The sequence below is a fragment of the Citrus sinensis genome, chromosome 6, assembly GCF_022201045.2.
Source record: "Citrus sinensis cultivar Valencia sweet orange chromosome 6, DVS_A1.0, whole genome shotgun sequence".
NCBI classification, from domain to species: domain Eukaryota; kingdom Viridiplantae; phylum Streptophyta; class Magnoliopsida; order Sapindales; family Rutaceae; genus Citrus; species Citrus sinensis.
The window spans coordinates 21828412-21846078 of NC_068561.1; the positions used below are offsets into that span (position 1 = coordinate 21828412).

General features: G+C 33.4%; 2 protein-coding genes across 7 annotated transcripts; one reads left to right on the forward strand and one right to left on the reverse strand.

Moving 5' to 3' along the window:
• Window positions 1-2664: 2664 nt before the first annotated feature.
• Window positions 2665-5320, reverse strand: LOC102617785 (iridoid oxidase-like). The gene is made up of 2 exons (XM_006482302.3): window positions 4411-5320; window positions 2665-3384 (listed from the first exon to the last, which is right to left on the reverse strand). The coding sequence occupies exons 1-2, from the start codon at window positions 5305-5307 to the stop codon at window positions 2755-2757; spliced, it is 1527 nt and encodes a 508-aa protein (XP_006482365.1). The 5' UTR covers window positions 5308-5320; the 3' UTR covers window positions 2665-2754.
• Window positions 5321-10382: 5062 nt separating this feature from the next.
• On the forward strand, window positions 10383-16415 carry LOC102618254 (probable 3-deoxy-D-manno-octulosonic acid transferase, mitochondrial). Of its 6 annotated transcripts, none has more exons than XR_003066015.2 (13): window positions 10385-10853; window positions 10993-11035; window positions 11406-11528; window positions 11904-12023; window positions 12099-12177; window positions 12518-12631; window positions 13135-13232; window positions 13655-13745; window positions 13888-14007; window positions 14098-14168; window positions 14738-14932; window positions 15333-15467; window positions 16218-16415. XR_003066015.2 is itself a non-coding variant. In XM_006481852.4 (12 exons), exons 1-11 carry the CDS (start codon window positions 10444-10446, stop codon window positions 14909-14911), a joined length of 1431 nt encoding a protein of 476 aa, XP_006481915.1. In that variant the 5' UTR covers window positions 10383-10443; the 3' UTR covers window positions 14912-14932; window positions 15333-16176. The 6 variants fall into 6 exon arrangements, 4 of the variants coding, with proteins under 4 accessions (XP_006481915.1, XP_024955952.1, XP_024955953.1 ...); XR_371054.4 differs by lacking the exon at window positions 16218-16415 and adding an exon at window positions 15838-16176; XM_006481852.4 differs by lacking the exon at window positions 16218-16415 and having other exon boundaries at window positions 10383-10853; window positions 13147-13232; window positions 15333-16176.
• Window positions 16416-17667: the final 1252 nt, after the last annotated feature.

Consider the following 17667-nt stretch of genomic DNA (forward strand, 5'->3'; position numbering starts at 1 on the left):
GTTATATGAGATTGAAACATCCAAATGGTCCATCTTATTTTATGAAGAGTAATTATCCACCGATCACCTGTTTTTTGTGTTTTTTTTTTAAATACACATTTTCTTGCACCCGTCCACTTCCGTCTGACAATATTATAACTTTACCGACATCATAGGGGTAAAATTATGATTTCACGTGTGCAGCAAATCGTTTACAACCTTTGATCGAGGGGAAAAAGGCAAAATAAAAACGATGCCGTTTACACCCAACCCAAGTTGGATTATCATATCTCTATCCTCTCACACGCTGACACGTGGCAATTTAAATTACCAACGTGGCCTTAAAACTCTAGTCACTTGTCAGCTTAACTTGGTCATCAATTCTTCTTCTTCGCATTTAGGAGCCACAAACAGAAACTAGAGAATAGCATCACAAAAAATAGCTGAAAGTACAACAATAGGACGGCGTAGATGCAAATTGTGGTGACTAACATATGCTTCCACGTCAGCTTAACGGAGGCAATGGCGGTTTGGAGAGTGAAGCGTCTATTGTTAACAGTAGAGTAAGCGGAGTTAACGGTGGTTATTGCGACGACGAGAGAGAGGAGATAGGAGGGCAAGAAATGGAGAAATTTTCGGCAAAGAAGGGAGAGGGCGTTGGCTCGTGACTCTTGCCACATGATTGTGATTTTAAGCACGTGGGGGGCGCAGTCAGTGAGTGGTTCAGGCTGTAGATGTGATTCTTGATGGCGTGGTAGGAGAAGGAAAGGGAGAAATGGAGAAATGATCAAGGCAGCACATTGAGGGTAATTTTAATATTGCAATTTGGAAAGTGATAGCATATAAAACTGTAATTTTATATTCAAGGGTAAAAAGGTCATTTATTAAATATTCGGTTAATTCTCTTGACCACGTATAAATGGAGGTGGATGGGGGTAAGAAAATATAATTTCGGGTAGAGTTTAGGAAAAAAAATTATGTATTTTTTAAAAAATACGAAAAAATAAATGATTAATAGATAATTATCCTTTCATGAATTCATTGTAACGGTGGATTCAGTGTTCTTCAAAATCAGGACCCACTTAAACTTGTTTAAATATTGGTTGTTTCTATGTTCTTCACCTCCGAAGTGTGCAAACTGCAAAATAAAACATCCAAATCCCCACTGTTTGAATATTGACTTGCGCATGTATGACAAGATTGGACTCCACAAATTAAATCAAACCAAATTCCTGACAAATCTCATAAATATCTTGAGATGAAGAATCTCAAAATTGCACCAACTTTTCTTTTTCTTCTTCTTAAATTAATCGGAAAAATAATTTCTTGTATTTCTCTATAAAAATTATAAGTCAACTAATGGGGAAAATTCATCAATTTATATTTTCAGTACTCAAATCTGTTAATTTTAGTCTCAAATTGAACATAAGGTCACTTACGTGAGTATTGTTGAAACAACTATCACATGTGCAATAAATGTCGAAACAAGTACCATTTAGGTGATATTAATTCATTTATATTTAATTATATATTATTGTTGATTTTTTAAAATCACGTACGCCATCATAGAATGATATGAAAGAAAAAAAAAAACGTATGTCATTTGTTTGGATAGTAGTAGACCGATTACAACTTTAAAACACACGGCTAGAGGTAATTGCAAGTTCGAATAACAAACATTATTTTTCATTTAAAAAAATTCACAATTATTTTTCATTTAAAAAAATTCACAATGTTTTTGTCTAAAAAAATCACAATGTTATAACAGTACCAAATAAAATATTTTTAGAAACTCCAACTTAATCCTAAAAAATTACTCCTACGTTACTTCACTTTTCCTCAACCACCACCTGCGGATAGCAAATATCTAAATTCTCTCCTCATCTCATGGGCAAAAAATATTATCAGAGGAATCAGTTTCTTTTTAATCAGCGGACTGTGGATAGTGTTAGGCTATTACAAGATATAAAAGTCAGAGCTGAGGAAATTCAGAGTCTTAACAACTCGTCTTTGGTTGTGGGGACTAGAAAAATTGAGAGATGGATCCCCTGGACGCAACCCATCTGGCCCTGCTGTAAGCTAAACACGGACGGAGCAAGTAAGGAAACGGGAGCATCCAGTTTTTGTTCGGTTACTGTAGCAGAGCTTTGGGGCCTTTACCAAGATTTAAGTTTAGCTTGGCAACATGGTGTCTGTTATTTCCATGTGGAGGTGGATAGCTGCTGTGTTGTTCGAATGGTAAACGCCCGACAGTTTGCACCAATGAGTATACCCCGCTAATCCGTTCCATTAAGAACCTCATTAAGCGAGATTGGACTATAACCATCAACCATGTTTATCGTAAGGCAAACTTCGCAGCGGATTTCCTACCAAATTATGCCTTAGAGCTGCCTTTTGGATTGCATCTTTTCTCTAATCCCCCTCTGGAGATAGTTAATTTTATTACTAATGACTTGAATGGGGTTACTTACTAACTCTCTGTAGAGCCCCTCGGTTGTCAAAAAAAGAGGAGCTCAAAATTATATCTTCTGTTAAGAATAAAGACAAAAGTAAATTAACTAATAAATCTTGACCAATTAATTAAACACCATTACTAGGTGAATATCCCATAGGAGAGCAGTTCAAATTTGACAATGAGAATGAAAATGTTTCCAATACTCAGATTTCCAATGACAGCCAATTTAAACTGCAGAGGCCAAACATTTTTCTTCCACTCCCTTTTCAAACACAACAATTTATACATGCTTTAATTAATTTATATACAGAAACTTGAGCCTAGTACCCCCTGTAAGGTATCGGAATGGCTTTAAGAGGAACAGATTTCCTAAGCGTTATGCCCATTCGCTCAGTCATGTCCATCTCCTCCGGTTTTAGCCCGTCTGCCAAGACCCAGTCAAACGAGTGCAAAAGCGACCCTAGCGCTAATGGAAGCACGCGAGAAGCAAGAGGCATGGCCGGGCACATTCGCCGCCCGGACCCAAATGGTATAAACTCAAAATGATGTCCCTTGTATTCCACCATCATGTTATAATTTGTTGGTTCCAGAAATCTCTCTGGCTTAAATAACAAAGGGTCTTTCCAAGTTTTTGGGTCACGCCCAATTGCCCAAACGTTCACTAGAATTTGTGTTTCTTTAGGTATGTAGTAGCCCTGCATGTTGCATGAGTCCATGGCCATGTGTGGGACTAAAAAAGGCAAAGGCGGGTGGAGCCTTAGTGTTTCTTTGATGACTGCCTTAAGATATGGGAGTTGTTCAATGTCTTCCTCTTCAAGCTTCTTGTTAGGGCTGACTACGCTTCTGAGTTCATCTTGGACTTTCTTTAGTGTTTCTGGGTCGTGGAGAAGCTCAGCCATTGCCCACTCTAACGTGCTGGTTGTTGTATCAGTCCCTGCAGTGAACATTTCCTGACGAACCAAAATCATTAAGTATTAATTCGCATGTATTTACAAAGCGATCGAAGATTTTGAATGGAGCTAATTGAAAATCTAAAGTTTCAAGAAAGTTGCTTTATTAGAATAAACAAAATAAATGACACTTAAATTTGACAATAAGACAAAAGAAAAATGATTTTTTTTTTAAAAAAAAGAAAAAATCGTGACTAATCATTTTATCTTTTATGAATTATGTAATTTAAAAAAAAATTCAAATCATTAAAGTAACATTTCAAAGTTCATAAAATTCTTTCTGTTCATTTAACTAGAACTTTTACTTTTAAAGTTTTTATAAAAAATATTTGAGTTGTTTGGTTGTTAATGAAAGTTTTTATCAAAGTTTGTAAAATTAATTTAATAGAGAACACTTTTAAAATTATGTTATGAAATAAATAAATTAAGATTTTGAAATAAATTAAGTATATTTTAGACAAATTAACTTCTTCTTTTTTTTAAAAAAAAGAAATGTATAACCTTTATTCTTAAAATTTAAAAGCGCAAAATTTAATTTTTTACTAGTAAAGGTAAAATAACTTATATAAATTCTAAAAATTATACTCAAAATGCAACCAAATTAGACTAAACAATTTGAAAAAAAAACTTATATAATTAAATAAACAGTTACGAGTATTAGATAAATTCAATTCTAGTACCATTGTTCAAGACCGAAAAATAAAAATGTAGATTTGAAGCTAAACAGTGAATTTAGCCGAAATCCGGCAACTAAATATATTATTAGTTAAAAAAGGTAAAAAATCACGAGTTTTGTAGATTTCACCGAGACCCTCGAAACCATATTTAACATGGGGTAAAACTAAAAATGTGATACAAAGCAAAACATATTCATGAACTTGAACTACATCGCATTTCATACATCATCATATAAATGTTTTTTTTTTTTTTTTTGGTTAAGGAATTTAGAGTTAGTAACTCGCAAATCATACATCATTATATAAATGTGTCTTTTTTTGGTCAAGGAATTTAGAGTCAGTAACTCACAAATACAATAACGTTGATTGTTCGAGAAGAAAATTTAGCAGGCTCATCGACACCGTCACCGTGAAAAGCCAAAAGCACATCCAAGAAGTCCTTTTTCTTCTCTTCATTATCCTCCATTCTTTCTTTGATGAATCCGCCAGCGATTTCAAAGGCCCTTTCAACATGGAACTGTGTTTTCTTCCTTATACCTTGGGGATCAAGCCATCTTAAAATTGGCAAAAAATCAGCCACGTTTGGCTTGCCAGCCAGCTCCATGACCTTCCCCGCGTGGTAGGAAAACTTGGCCCCTCTCTCCGATTCCGGACCTAGCAAATCTTTAGAGAACATAAGATTGCCAATCAGATTAAAAGCCATCAAGAATATGAATCTTCCCACGTCAATGGGGGCACATGCCTCGGCTTCTTCTACAAACTGTACCATTCGATCTATGCACTTACTACGTACACCTCGGGTAGCATCGAGACGGCTAGTGACAAAGAACTCAGTGGTGCACAGACGTCTCAGCATACGCCAATGCGCACCGTATTGAGATGTTATAATTGATCCTTCAGTGCCATAATCGCCTTTCATGGCCTCATATATTTTTCTTCCAGCAAGCACCACGTCATGGTTCTTGAACATGTCTCGAGCCACTTCATTAGAAGAGACCACGACAGTGCACATCGAGCCTAGCCACAAAGTCATTAAGGGGCCATGCTTGTGAGCCAATATCGCAAATGATGCGTGGGGAGGCATGGGCATCCAACCCAGTTGGAAAATGTTACCAACCACTGGCCACCATCTTGGTCCCGGTGGTAGCCGCTGTCGTTCTAGCTCCTCTTTGTGACGGTGGCGACGCTTGGTCACCATGGCCCATAGCAAAACGGCTGTAATTATTGCCACGATACCAAAATACATAACGTGATCAAGAATTTTTACTTTTGTTTACGTTATGTTGATTTAATTGTTGGAATTGTGCATTGATTTTATAGTGGGTTCTGCCTTGCTACGTGACAAAATCCTAGTACCATTTTTCCTGTGTCTGTTTTCGCTAAAGAATCTGATATCAATTTTATTGGACAATTTAGCAAATCTTGGATACGATTCGGGTTTTGGTTTTATGTATATTGCCTTTAAAAATGTCTGTTAAAAGTTCCCAAATTTCTCAAAGTAAATTAAGTACGAGTCGGGTTTCATTTAGGGAATTCCGGACTTCACTAAAAGTCGGGACGGTTTTATGGCATCATAAAAGTTTATTTATAACATTGTAAACTCATCTTGCACTTTAATATAATCAGGATTTACTAATTAGGAGATTTTAAAATTAAGCATTATCTTTTGACACTATAATCATGAAGCATACACTGCTCTTTTTCTATTAACTCATTATTACATGTATGTTTGGTGGCAAATAATGAATTGATAAGAAGCAATATTCTAGGAATACTAAGGACCTGTTTGAAATTAAGTGAAACTTAATAAGTTGTTTATTTCAGAATTTTTCATAAAAATAATATTTAGTAAATTTTGTAAAAACTCATTATTTCATAATTTTCTTTATTTTGATAACAGTTTTCAAAATCATATAGGGGTTGCTTTTATAAACAACTTATTAAATAAATAACTACACATTTTTAAAATTCGTATTATAACCTTTATATTTTAACAAAAAGACAATTATGTCTTAGTTTTCCATAACCCTAATATATAAATCATTAGATGTTATCTTACCACCACAATCAAGTTACCGCAATAACAATTATGTCATTGTACAATTATATAAGCAGGCATGCACAATGTGATCTTCGTTTTGACAACATTAAAAATGATCCTAGTTCAATATTTGACGAACGAATAGAAAGAGACAACAACTCTTAAGAAGAGTATCACGCAATACTATTTGCTCTGAATTTTAAGAAATGAAAAATTAGAGGAATATTATTACAACAGGTTTAATGTGAATGTAATGGATATTATTTTTTATTTTATGTAGATTGTGTATTAATTAGTATGAATTTTTATCACATTTTATGTAACAAATTACGAGGTTTACTATAGTTTATTTAATTGAGTTTTTTCACATGATATAATTTCACATATTTAAAAAAACAATATGTCTAAATAATTTATTAAACATACTCTAACAAAATAAAAAGTAATTTAAACTTATATCTATTTTGATAATTATATTATAAAAATAATATTTTTTTAATAAGATTTACCAAACATATGTATTATACTTTTCAAACTTACAACAAAAATTATTTCAAAAAATTATTTTATTTACACAACAGAAGCAACTTATTTATTTTTTCATCGTAATTCCTAACTAGGCCTCAACACCTTCGCTATAAGATAATGCGGGAACAATAAAATGTTTATCTCATGGTTATCATTTGGGTAACAAGATGAAAATAAAATAATGAAAAAGCTTGGCGATTTGATAAACCTAAAAGATGAATCAGCGCATGCCCAATGAATTACAAAAAACAACGGCGCGCATTTCAATTTTTATCATCAGGTCATGTGTATTAATGTGTTTTGAATTGGTACATAAATTTGTCCATCATAATAAATTAAATTATGGGTATTTTAATAATACAAAAATTTCATTAAAATAAAAGTGTTTAAAATAATTTTAAAATTACAAATAATTGATTGCTATGAAAGGGATTTTGGCATGAAAATGTCCTTAATTCATAATTGAGATTAAGCTCCTCTGATCGCCAAATATATAATTTTTAATTTCATCAAGTTTTGTAGCTAAGCTTTCATCACTTTGAAAATGAAGCTGGTCCCAAATTTTTTAAATTTATGATTGGCAAAAAATTTTTATTTGGGGGACCATAATGGCATAATCTGTAAGTTTTAGTTAACGTATATGATGAGATTAAGGCGCAAAATAAATTATACAAAATCCCTCAAACGACGGCGACTCCAACATTGGAAGTAGCTAATTACATCATCGCGGACGTATAAATTGTACAAAGTTTCATTTGGTCCCCACCGTCTTGCTTCTAATTATATCAATCGGAAGATAAATAATTCTCTTGGTCCCAACTATTGGCATAATTTGTGCATCAATCAAATTTTTGGCTGAGATAAGCCTTGTTTCAACGCTGAGCTTATGGGTTTGGACTTTGCCGTGTGGCTGTATCGTTTATATATATATTTGTTGGTTTGGAGTACTTACCTAACAAAATCAATTCAAATATTATAATTATGGGTTGGGTCAGGTAACCATGGGCGTGTTCCGACATGCACTTGTCAGTCCCAGCATTTGTCATTTGTTCATAACTTTTGTATTACCTCGACTAGAAGATATATTACTTCATGCTTTGTCACTATGAGTAGTTAAAATATGTGTACATGGTGTGACCCATTAGTATACGAATGAGCTTTCGATTCAGTTAGCTCATCTATTAACACTTACAAAGAAATGCATCAAATCTTTGTTCATCTTGCACGGATATAATTTACTAAAGCAGCTAACTTTGGTCAATTAATTTATGACATTTTTTTTCGTTACAAAGAACTCTATTTGAGATTTTCATGTAACTTGAAGAAACTTGAACAATCGAAAAAGTTAAGATTCATGAACTTTTTTTTTCTTTTTTTATTAATCACATGTCACACGAGGTAAGAATCAAGGATTACATTTAGTTAATCTATTTAATAAAATGTCAACCCACTTAGAAAACACAATAACATTAAGAATTTAGTCTCAACTTGAATTTCAATATCACGAGTCACTCATTTATTCCATAAATGTCACATAAGTTGAAACTCAAATTAGGATTTAAATGTTAGGACGCTTAGCATTAATTAAAAATAATAATTGAAATAATGATTAACGATATTTAACAATAATATTATAAGGTAAAAGCTTGTTTAGTCTCTATATTTTGAGCTTAATATCAGTTTAGTCCTTATAATTTTAAAAATACCTCAAACATCCTACCATTAAACAATTGACATCTTTGTCATTACTTTTTATTCCTTTTAGCCTACTTCTATAATATCACCCTATTACAATAACATTTCTTTTTTTAACATTAATAAAAAATAAATTATCTATTTAACCCTAAACAATAAAATAAAAACAAAAAAGTATATATGTTATTTTTTGTGGAAGCTGAAGCTCAAGTATATCAAAAAAATAATATTATGAGAAAATTAAATTACCAATTCTTTTGGACATTAAAAAAATTAGTATATTAACTTCTCAACAGAGTGTTCCATAATAATGAATATATATTCTTTTCATTTCTATTTTATTTTTTTGGGCCTGAATTGATAATTTAATTTTTTATTAATATAAAAAAGGAAACATTATTGTAAGATGGTAATATTATAGAAGTAAGTTAAAAGAAACAAAAAAGTAATGATAAGGGTGTCGAAAGTTTACCAGTAAAGATGTTTTATATTAAGACCAAATGGACACTAACTTCAAAATAAAGTGATTGAATGAGCTTTTACCCAATGCTATATTACTTACTCAGTGAAGATATTTAGCTTGTATTCTAAGTAATGTGGATTATTTAATTGGCTCAAATGATAGTTAGTAATTAAATTTTACCATTTTCATCCAAACAATAATAATGTTTTATTAGTAGCGCAGCAGTAAAGATACAAATTATGTCGATTAAGTAAGTATGACATTACTCGAATTTAGATCTCTCTATTTATCTTATTATTTTCAATTAACTCTACGCAATTACAAAAATACCATTATACAAAATTAAAAATAAATATTATGTTTTAATTTTGTTTTGCTTTTTACTCCCAAAGTCGAATTGTGGATGAACTCCTTTTAACCGGCAGTCCGGCACTACACTCGAAAGGACTTTGTCCTCTCCATCCAACGCCCCAAATCCATTAGAGCTGAAACTGGGCAAAACCAACTCGGCCATGCTCTTGTTGGAGCAGCTCATGGCTTGCCAAGCAGGCTCGTGTGTTTTGAGAGGCTTGTGATGATGAAAATTTGACGAGTGGTGTTCATTCTCAGAGCTATAAGGGTGAAATTGAACTATAGCTACTGGAAATGAGGCTGCTTATTGAGAAATGACCAGAATCTGATGTTTCAGAGAGTGACTTATATATACTGACCATTTCTGAAAGTTGCAAGTGTATTTTATGGCCTTGTGTTGCTTTAACCAAGGAGATTAGATGTATTGTTTCTAGGGTGTTCATTATTCATTTCTCTTGTAACTTGTTCTTGGATTATTTGTTTTCAGCATATTAAACTGCTTTTTTTTTTTAAAAACTACAAAGAGAAGTTTATTTGTATGAGTCAAGAGCGAGAGGGAGAGTACTATGAGTGAAGAGTCGTACTATTAACACCCTTCCAAAATTCTATTGAAACCCCTTTTTTTAATTATATTTTATTTAATAATAAAAATACATTTTTTTCAAAATGAATACTCTTTTCATTTATGATTTTTTCAATTTCTAATAATTTTCTCCCCCTTTCAGCCTTAATATTTATATTCCTCTCTTAAAATTTCTTTATTATTTAACTTCTAAAAAAAGTCTAAAAAAAGTAAGAAAAACATTATACTTAAAAAATAATGAATATTTTGTGGAATTAATACAATTTTATCCTACCTATAAACTTTTTGGTTCATTGGGTTCAGCATTTAGTTTGAGAATCCTTAAAAAATTAGTTGCAATGAGATAAAATTTTATTTAATTTATTTTTTCACTATGTTGTGTCTTAATTAAGTTGTTATATTTATTACAAGAATTTTATTTTATCTTAGAGGATTACTTCTGAAATTAAAATTATTTTAATGATAATAAAAAGTTTATATTGTGCAAGCAAAATAAAATTAAGGAGAGAAAAAATATAAATAATTTAATTTAATTTATATTTATCTTTAAATGTGATTATATTATAACAGAAATTTTATGAGATTAATGAAGGGGTACTATATTAGGATGGGCAAAAGAAATTGTAGGGTCAAATATTACTTTCTCTTGAAAAAAAAAACTCATACAGTGACAGAAGTAAATCTGCAAGGCCGAAGGTAGGCCCATTTGCGAAATTTCTGAATGGGGCCACCGGGCCCCTTACCTACCATGCGCATCACCAAAACAAAAATTAACGGTCCGGCGAAGAAAGAGAAGAAATGGAACGTTGCCATTAGGCTGCCGATGGTGATGGTGATGGTGATGCCTATGGGTGCTGCGATAGTGTACAAGCTGTACAGAGCACTAACCTACGGTGTATCACCCTTGGTGTACCTTCACTTACGCTGGCGCAAAATCCGAGGTCGCGAGCACCCTCTCCGCTGGCCTGAGCGTCTGGGGCGCCCCTCCGTGTCACGGCCGCCGGGCCCACTCATCTGGTTCCACGCCGTCTCTTTAGGTGAGGGAATGGCTGCGATTCCTGTTATCAAGCATTGCCGCCGCTTGAGGCCTGATTTACACATTTTGATGACTACCACCACCTACTCTGCTTTGTAAGCTTCCTTATTTTGCACCGTCTCTCTCTCTCTCTCTCTATCGCTTTCTCATTCATTCATTCATTCATTTTCCTTCTTACTTATTTCACAAATAAGGGAAATTAACAGTGTTTTACTCTGTTTTTATTCGCCGCAGTGAAGTGATAAAGAATCGGCTTCCAAGTGGTGTTATATATCAGGTATATTTGTATTTGTATGGGGCTTTAGTCAACATGTATCTTTCTTAAATAATCTTGCTTTGTTCCTTCACTACCCACATTTTGGGACACGCACGTTGTGCTAATTTTTTTTAAAATTTTTTTCCCATGTTGCTGGATGTTTTTCGCTATGATGTGTCTGGGTTTTAACTTTGTGTTCTTCACCATGAGATCAAGCTTTAACGTTTTCCTTTATCCTAGTGAATATGATTTTCAGTTACTTATAAAAAAAATAAATAAATAATGAATGAAATTAAATATCGAGCTCCAGTTTACGGCTTATTTGCTCCTTGTATTAGTTAAAAGATATCATTTTTTCTCACGGTTTAATTTGACTCTCTATTGGAGCCAGTTTTGCCCACTTGATATTCCCGTTGCCGTGGATGCTTTCCTTGGCTATTGGAAGCCAAGTGCAATCATAATAATAGAGGGTGAACTGTGGCCTAATCTTATTATGGGTGCTTCAAAACATGGTGTAAGTTATTCCTTCTTGTTGATGCGTGTGCTACTTCCTGCAGATTTGCTTTTGAGAAAATACAAAAACAAAGAAACTAATTTAGTATTGTTAATTTAATTCCATCCTCATATTCTTCACCCATGCAATACTTTTGATTTTTATTCTATTTGGTTGTTGAATAGCTTTTTAGATCAAACATTTAAGCAGGAAGTCTGCTTTGTTGGCCATATATGTATGCAAATAAAAAGTTTATCTTAAATGTTTTAGAATATGAGAAATACATCTATTTGCATGGGTGTTGTATGTTGTGATAGTCTAATATTATTCATTGACCTTGAGGTGTGCATTTTCCATTTGTTGTGTAGTGTTACAACTTTATGTAATGCCTTTCAGATTGCATTGGGGTTGCTAAATGCTCGGGTGTCCACTAAATCCTTTAAACAATGGTCAGGACCTTTGTTTCGTCCGCTGATATCATTATTGCTGTCAAAATTTTCCTTGATTGCTCCTTTGGTATGTGCACCTTTACTTTTGACTGAGTTGATCCTTCTTCTGTTATTTTGTCGCTTATCTTGTTATGCATCGCAGAGCACCTTGCAGGCAATTCGCTTTCAGCTACTAGAAGCCTCACCTTTTACCATCAACTTTTCTGGTGACTTGAAATATGGTATGCTAACAAATTATGTGTTGGAATATCTTTCTTCCATGTTGTTTTAGTATGTAAGGTATATTTATCTAATATTTATATAATATCCATGTTGGATCTTCTATTTAGGTGATTTGTTACAGCAATTGAAATGTTTTACTTAGTTTCGTGTCTAAATTAGTATTGTCTACCAATATTTATTTACATTTTCAATTGCCTTCTATTCTGTGATTATTACTTTCCAAATCCTATGTATTTGTCTCTTTATTTTTGTTTACTTGATAGTACTCTTTTAGCAATTGTTGAAGAAGGTGAGTATGGTCCAAACTAACCAAGAGTTTACATCCTTTCCTTTCTGCAGTACATGAATATGATGAATCTGAGGGAGATATAGGAAGTATAGAAGATCTGAAGGCATCACTTGCCCACAGGCAGGTCTGGATGGCTTCTTCCATACACAGGGGTGAAGAGAAAGGTCATTTCATGCAAGATTACTTCTATATTTGATATGTGATATGTGCCTCAGATTTATGCAAAGAGCTTACCTCCATGACATGTTTAAGTAATGCAGTAATTGAATCCTAAAAGTATGCTGTGCATATGTCTTTGTAGGATTGTAATTTGCAAATATCAATTCTTTTTTCTGTTGAGTTGTTACTGCAAACTCTGTTAGTTATTTATGGGCATTGGTTTCCTTTTGCAAAATCCATCTATGATGATCTATGGCTTTCTTTTCATATCTTGGATAATTTTGCAAAAACACATTTGTGTCTAGCTGCTTTCTTACTTATGGAGCAGGAGTTTACTTTCTGGAGCATCATATTTATTTTTGTCCTGTTTTCTTTTTAGCAATATGCATATTTAATTTACAATTATGATTTTCATCCTCGGGCTGGTTTTTGTCTTTAAGGATTAAGAGATATGTTTTTTACTTGGTTTATTTTTCCTGGATGAAGCACTCACAAAGAGTTTCTGCAGTAATGTTAGCAGTTCACAAAGTTCTCATGCAAAAGAACCCTAATTTGGTTACTATCATTGTGCCTCGACATCCGCAACATGGAAAGGAAATTGCTCAAGTATGATTTTGATGGCCTTTTCTTTTCCCCAATCAGTGCAGTGTTAGTTTACACTTATAATATGATATTTTTGTTGGGGGGGGGGGGGGTACTCGGGGGATTATTTAATAGTTTTGAGTAAGTTTGGAAAATAGTAAAGAAGAAGATTTAAATTGTTATGCAACTGGGTAAAAAGATTCTATGAAATAGAATAGAAATACACCATATTATATTCCTTGAATTTTACTTTAAGTTTGACTACTACTTTTTGGAATCCATCATATATTTTATATCTCTGTACATGTTCAGTTATCTATTTTATTTGAAATTGATTCGCTCATTGATAATCTAGAATATGTTTCATGCATAGCTTTGTCATAATTTGCTGAGTACAGAAAACATATACTTCTATTTGACTTTTTACACGTCTCCCTTTAGTGCAGAAATTGCAGAAAGAAGGGGAAGTTGTAGCTTTGAGGTCTCGGCATGAAAAGCTTATGCCACGAACAAATGTATATGTGGTGGACACATTAGGTCTGTGGGTCCCTTCCCTTTCTCTTTTATTCTTAATACTTATTATAATTATTGTTTATATGTGCGTGTATGTTTTTTGGTCCTTGTCATGAGTTTCACTTCTCATCCATAATGTTAGTGTCCTATTTTTCTTCTCTTGTAGGTGAGTTAAGACAGTTGTATAAATTAACTCCAATAGCTGTAATTGGAGGTTCTTTTTTGCCCGGTTTAGCTGGCCATAACATATCAGAAGCTGCTGCTGCTGGCTGCGCTGTTTTAACTGGTGATTGTTAGCTTTCATAAATCTAAAAATTATTCAAGGATTTTTTGTTAATAGACTAATGGTAAAGGCTCTCTCTTTCATCAATTTCAGGTCCTCACATTGGGCATTACTCAAACATGGTGTCGGCAATGCAAAGATTAAACCCTAAGTCAGTCCTGCAGGTGTGTAGATTCTTTTTCTGTTTGAATATTTCTATATTTCAAATTAAATGTGGATGGACGATTTGTTAAGACTCTTTCTATAATCATTCCACAAAATGATGTTATATGTTTTTTCAGTTTGTGCTCGACTGAGTTCAGTTTTTGGTCACTGTTACCCTGAATAAAGTTAGAAATAAGCTGATCAATTCCACGGCTTTTCTTTAAGAGTGTTATGAGTAAACTCTTCCTTTGAGCAGATTACTTCAAACTGTTACCTCTGATGCTGGCCTGGAAGTGATTCAGCGTTATTTCTTGTTATTTGATGTTGTTGATAAGTGTAAATGGAACTTTGATAACCCAGCCCATTTTTTCATTAAGTTCTCGAAGATGTCTGATTTTTTGCAAGTGTGATCTGCTCACTTTGTGGCTAAAAGTTCAGAAAACAAGTTATACAATAGATGCATAAATCAATAAGTATTACATTTGATGTGCAAAGAAGTCTCTTATTCTGTAGACTTGCATGCTGTGTTGGTGCCAACTTTTTGTGGTTAATTATCAATGTGGGCCTTTCCTTGTCATTGCTGATATAGGTTTCCGGAAAGTCAGAGCTTGAAGAAGCTGTCTCGCAGCTCTTTAGTGACGCCAGAGTACTGGAAGCACAACAAATGGCTGCAAAACAAGCATTTTGTGCGCTGTCAAGTGGCATTGTTGCCAATGTTTGGAATTTATTAAATTTTCATGTTTTCCGGCGGGCTTTATGCTAGAGAATACATGATGGCTTGCTGGTTAGTAAGTTAAAATGAAGAGTCAAGTTCGCTGCTGCCTCCAGCATTGTAGAACTTCTTAATTCATAGCATCTGATGCATCTTAGATTTTCAAGCATAGGAACTTGATATATCAAGTTATTTTTATCAATATTTTAAGTTGTTCAAGCCATTCTTTCCAATTCTCTGCATCCTGTACTCAAGCTTCTTCACTCATTTTTCCTAGAACACAAACTAGATAGCTTTCACTGGACAAAGTACTTATCCATTAAATTGAAACTACAGACAGATGGATATTGAAATCAAAAGATAGACATGCTAGCAAAAGTTAGATAACATGTCCTGATTATTAAAAGCAACAGTTTTTGCATTTACCTTTTGTTTTCATCCTTAATGATTGATGATATATTGAAACTTTCAGGTGCATTGTACATTACTGCAATTGCATGGTGGTGATCAATTTTGAGTCTACCTGTTTCCTGAATTTACTCCAAAAAGCTGAAAGCTGAAATGCTGGACATTGATAAAATTAATTGAACCTTGGAAAATGCCAAAGGTAATTGATTTAGTATTTTTCTTTTCTCTTTTTAAAGGTATGTACACTTGAACCACTTGGAACCCTTCAGCTTTTGTTATAACTCAGTTTCATTTGAACAAGTTGTACACCTACAAGGTATAGCCAAGGGACCGTATTAGTCGGGAATATACACCATATGCTTGGTCTAGCTGCTGCTGTAAAACTGAACTGGTCTAAATAATCTGCCTTTATGATAAATCTCCTGCCAGTTTTGCCGACAACTGCTAGATGAATAGGAGGGACATTCATAGGCAGTTTTTTCTTCCCACCTCCGAGTTTGTTTCACATGAAAGATACTTTTTTTCCAACTTCAAAATATTTCAGTAACATCTCAAATGCTCTCTTTTAGATTTGGGAGGTAAGAAGCTTTTTGGGTTTCTAGAGCAGGCTCAGATGTGCATATTTATTAAAAGGGGAAGAGAGCTTCCAGTGACCACATAATAGCATGTGGTGCTAAAAAGCTGCCAGGATTCATGAGAAATGTGGGTAAGTAGTAGTTAGTAGAAGATGTGCTTAGTTGAAGTGTATTATTGAATTCTCAGCTCGTACATATGTGGGAGATATTAGTAGTTGGAGCCTTGCAATTGCTGTGGCTGACACTTGCATGATTGCTGATGTTTATTGTTGAACTAGAACATAATGGGTATTTTAGGCAGCTGATGTTCTCTTAGCAGCTTTCTTGTGATAACTTTTTCCTTGTTATTTATTGAATTTGTGGTATATTCACAGATGTATGATATATTTGATGGTTCTACACTGGGCTCTGGTGAAAAGGATTAATGATCGAGTCCAACTAGTGAACCCAATCAACATTATTCCCAAAACATGTTGAAAAAATAATTGTGATTTGGGATTCAAATTTTGTAGGCATGTTATTATTTAACTGTGAAACGTGATAAAATTATCAAACAATATGAAGTTGAGTGTTTTCATGTAAATGATGTGACACTTATTATTTGGATAGTAAATTGTCATAATCTGAAAAATTATTGTTTTAATTTCCCATTATCCAATGGATAAATTTGAAAAACTTTTAATAACGAGTCGTTAGTGTTATTATTGTTATTATTGAAAACAGTAGGATAGATTTGGAAATTAATAAAACTGTGTTATATTGGATTGTACAGAGTGAAATGAGATTTGAATTGATGTGTACTACTAGATTATGTAAATTCAGGTTCCCTAATCTACCTTCTCATGCAATGATGGTTGGTGTTTAAGCCTCAAGACAAGTTAAAAGTGTAGCTCTGTCGCGTTAATATATCAACTCAACCTTCAGCTTTGGTCTTTGCCTAATTTCAATAAAGAAAGAAAGTTCTTAAACACAAAAGAATTTGGAGCACTTTGTTTCATTTACCGATAATCAAACCAAATAAACAAAAAAAGAAAATGATACCGTGTATTTTTTTTTTTTTTTTTTGTTGTTGTTGTTGTTGTAGTAAAGTAAAGTGGTCTAGTTTTGTCCATATTCCAGAGTAACCGACAGAAAAATTTAGAACGCCAATCCCGCCTTGAATCTCTCATTTTAACGTACCAACTCTTATCAGTTTCTTGGAGACTCTCTTTGCATGTTTGGCAACACAAAAGCAAATTTGTTTATGATTGCAAGAACAAAAAAGCTGAAGCGTCTCCTCCGCTTTTGGCAACACAATCACTGTGCTTGTGCACCAGCATTAGGCCCACCATGTGGCTTTGAACTTTGAAAGAACTTGCACCATACCAATATTATTCTCTCGCTTCTTCTCTATTGGAGAAGAAGATCCATGATCCATTTAATAAAATAATTTTATAGTAAAACCACTCAGATGGTGAATGACTATTTATTCACCATCTTGGACTAAGACTGTGATTGTGGTTATTTCACGCATATTTATGAAGATGATTGATGACTAAATGGAGAATTAGGAGGTTCAAATATCAAATCAATTCATTAATTAATAATAATTTTACTAAAGAGTATTTGATGAAAACAAAGGAACATAATGACAAAAATGATTCTTAAACCAACTGAATAATGCTAGAGCTGCAAAATTAGAAGTTGTTTTTTTTTAAAAAAAAAATAGAGGCTTGATCTATCCCAAGTGTTCCCAACTCGAAAGTTGGAAGTTGTTAACATTTCTTTTGCAGAAGCAGCTCGACCATTTTAGCGGTATGTGCTTTCATAATGAGCATTAGCAAA